The sequence below is a fragment of the Chrysochloris asiatica genome, unplaced genomic scaffold, assembly GCF_000296735.1.
Source record: "Chrysochloris asiatica unplaced genomic scaffold, ChrAsi1.0 scaffold00075, whole genome shotgun sequence".
Taxonomy (NCBI): Eukaryota; Metazoa; Chordata; class Mammalia; order Afrosoricida; family Chrysochloridae; genus Chrysochloris; species Chrysochloris asiatica.
In genome coordinates, this window is record NW_006408593.1 from 14785743 (window position 1) to 14789066 (window position 3324).

The following is a 3324-nucleotide window of genomic DNA, read 5'->3' on the forward strand; positions in this document are numbered from 1 at the left end:
ATGTAAAGAAATTTCTAACTGGAGGATATTCTAATAATTTTTAAATCAATCGACATTTTGTGAGAGAGTATCCATTAAAAATTCCAGATAGCAGGGAGAACAAAATATATTTCAATCCACATATATTGGCTTTAAGGCTACTATCCCATGCGTTAGCCATACTTGTTCATAAATAAGAATAAATTTTGTTTTTATCTTCTAAATTCACATGAATTTTTACCTTAGAACATTCTGTGGCTCCAGAGTTTCCTCATTGCAGTTTTCACCTCTGAATTTCTGAGGGTGTAGATTAAAGGGTTTAACATGGGAGTGCCCATAGTAAAAAACACGGACACAATCTTATCAATGGGGAAGGTGACTATGGGTCGAACATACACAAACATACAAGGTAAAAAGAATAATATGACTACAGTAATATGGGAGGCGCATGTGGAAAGAGCCTTTCTCTGTCCTTCAGAGCTGTGAGTTCTTAAGGAGCAAAGAATGAGGACATAGGAACTAATGAGAATAGAGAAAATGATAATACACATCACCCCACTGTTGGCAGTAACAAGGAGTCCAAAGATGTGGGTGTCAGTGCAAGTGAGTTTCAGCAAAGGAATAAGGTCACAGAAATAATGGTCAATAACATTGGGACCACAGAAGGGCAACCAAACTATAAGAAGAACTTGAATCAGACCATGAAGAAGGCCCCCAACCCAGGCCAGGGCCACCAGAAGGCCACATACTTTCCGGTTCATTGTGGTCATGTAGTGCAGAGGTTTGCAGATGGCCACATAGCGGTCATAGGCCATCGCTGTGAGTAGAATGATCTCAATTCCTCCAAAGAAATGTTCTGCAAAGAGTTGAGTCATGCATCCACTGAAGGAGATTGTTTTCTTTTTGGCTAGTAAGTCAATAATCAATTTGGGGGCCATGGTAGAAGAAAAGATGCCATCTATGAAAGACAGGAAAGACAGAAAAAAATACATGGGGGTTCCCAGGGTTGGACTGGTGGTGATGGTCACTACAATGAGTAGATTGCCTGCCAGGGTGAACAGGTAGATGATTGTAAACACCGCAAACAAGAATTTCTCAACATTTGGGTTCTCTGTCAGGCCAAGCAAAATGAATTCCGTCACATTGTTCACTTGCCCCATGAATCCAGCGTGGCATTTGAATATTGATGAATCTGTAAATACACAGTGATTAAAGTGATGACAGATACATTTTGATTAAGCAAATAATTTGTCAGAATTATTCATTTTCTGTAACATGGGTGAAAACTCTGAGCAGATCAACTCAGTTAATGTACACTAAAAGACACGCACACATATTCATATGCACATATAAATCCAGTCACTCACACACACACACACACACACACACACACACATTTATGGTCACACACACACACATATCTACTCACACTCACTTGCCTTCACAAAAACACACTAAACCACACACATGCACACTTACATGGAAATCACATACTTATATGCACACACATATACTCACAAAATTGTGGTTCATGACTGTCGACGTGCATAGCACCTTTTTGTAATTTTATGGGGGTAGATCCTTTTCCAATCACTGACATAGTATTTTCTATTATAGAAACACAGGAATAAAACGAAGACTCATAAAGCAGAGCAGAGGCTTTATGAGAGTCCTCTTTACTAGTTATTTCTCTATTCAGTCATGCTTTTGAGGCAATTGAAAAAGTCTTGGCTTGGGTCAGGCACACCTTAGTCCTCAAAGTGACAACACTGTTCTTTAGCAATGTCTTTGGCAGTAGATTTGCCTAATGCAATACATCATTTGATTTCTTAATTACTGCTTCCATGAGTGTTGATTATGGATCCAAAAATGAAGTATTTGAAAACTTCAATCTTTTCCTTTCTTATTATGATGCCATTTATTTGTCTAGTTGTGAAAATTTTCATTACACTGAGGTGCAACCCATACTGAAAACGGTAGTCTGATCTTCATTGGTATTCCAAGTTCTCTTGACATATAACAAGCAAGGTGGTGTCATTTGCTCATTGCAGGTTGTCAATGATTCTTCCTTATATCCTGATGCCACATTCTTCTTCATATAATCCAACTTCCTATAATACCATCAGTTCTTGAACATATGGTATTTGAAATGATGAACATTGATCAATACAATTTGTTACAATGAATCTATATATTCCTTCCACATTCATTTGATGCTTCCTGTGTCAGGATGATTTACTCAGCATATACATTGAATAAGTATGGTGAAAGGAGACAACCTTTTCCTGATTTTGAATTATTCAATGTCCCCTTGTTCTGTCTAACAATTGTTTCTTGGTCTTTTGAGAGGTTTCACAAGGGAACAATGAAGTGTTCTGCAATACCCAGTCTTTGTAATGTTATGATCCACACAATCAAATGTTTTTGCATAGTCAATAAAGCAACAACAAACATCTCTTAGGTACTCTCTGCTTTTAACCAAGATCCATCTAACATCAGCAATTGTATCCCCAGTTCCATGTCATCTTCTGAATCCAGCTTTAATTTCTAGCATCTCCCTGTCAATATACTGCTGCACTTGAAGAAAAAATGTCTCTAGCAAAGTTTTACTTGCATGTGATATTGATAACATAATAACATTGTTCAACGAATTCCACATTCTGTTGAGTCACTTTTCTTGAGAATGGGCAAATATATGTATTTCTTCCAATTAGTTGGCCAGGCAGCTATCTTCCGAATTTCTTGGTATAGACAAGGAGTGCCTATGGCACTACTTCAGATTGTTGAAAGACTTCAATTATATTCAGTCAGTTCCTGGAGCCTTTTACTTCACCAATGCCTTGAGTGAACTTGGATGTCTTCTTCCAATACCATCAGCTCGTTATCATATGGTACTTCTTGAAATGATTGAATATCAATCAATACAACTGATACGGTAACTCTGTGTATCCCTTCCAACTTCTTTCTTGCTTCCTGCATCAGACAATATTTTGTCCACTGGTGGTGGTGGTGTTTGGTGACATTGAGTTGGCTCCAACTCATAGTGACCCTATACATAATACAACAAAACACTGATCCTCCATCATTCTCACAATAGTTGTGCTTGAGCCCACTGCTGTTGCTACTGTACCAGTTCATCTGGTTGGGGATACATAGAATTCTTCAATATTGCAATATGAGACTTTAAATGTTTTCTTCAGATTTTTCAACTTAGAAATGTACAGCCTTTTATTCGTTTTTGTTTTGTAACTCCAAATCTTTGTACATTTCATCATAATACCCAACTTTGTCTTTTTGGACTGCCCTTTGAAATTTACTTTTCAACTCTTTTACTTCTTTTCTTTC

The 3324-nt window shown here is 37.5% G+C and overlaps 1 protein-coding gene across 1 annotated transcript; it reads right to left on the reverse strand.

Annotated features, from left to right (window-relative positions):
- Window positions 1-221: 221 nt before the first annotated feature.
- On the reverse strand, window positions 222-1139 carry LOC102837843 (olfactory receptor 4C5-like). Its single transcript, XM_006865144.1, has one exon. The coding sequence runs from the start codon at window positions 1137-1139 to the stop codon at window positions 222-224; it is 918 nt and encodes a 305-aa protein (XP_006865206.1).
- Window positions 1140-3324: the final 2185 nt, after the last annotated feature.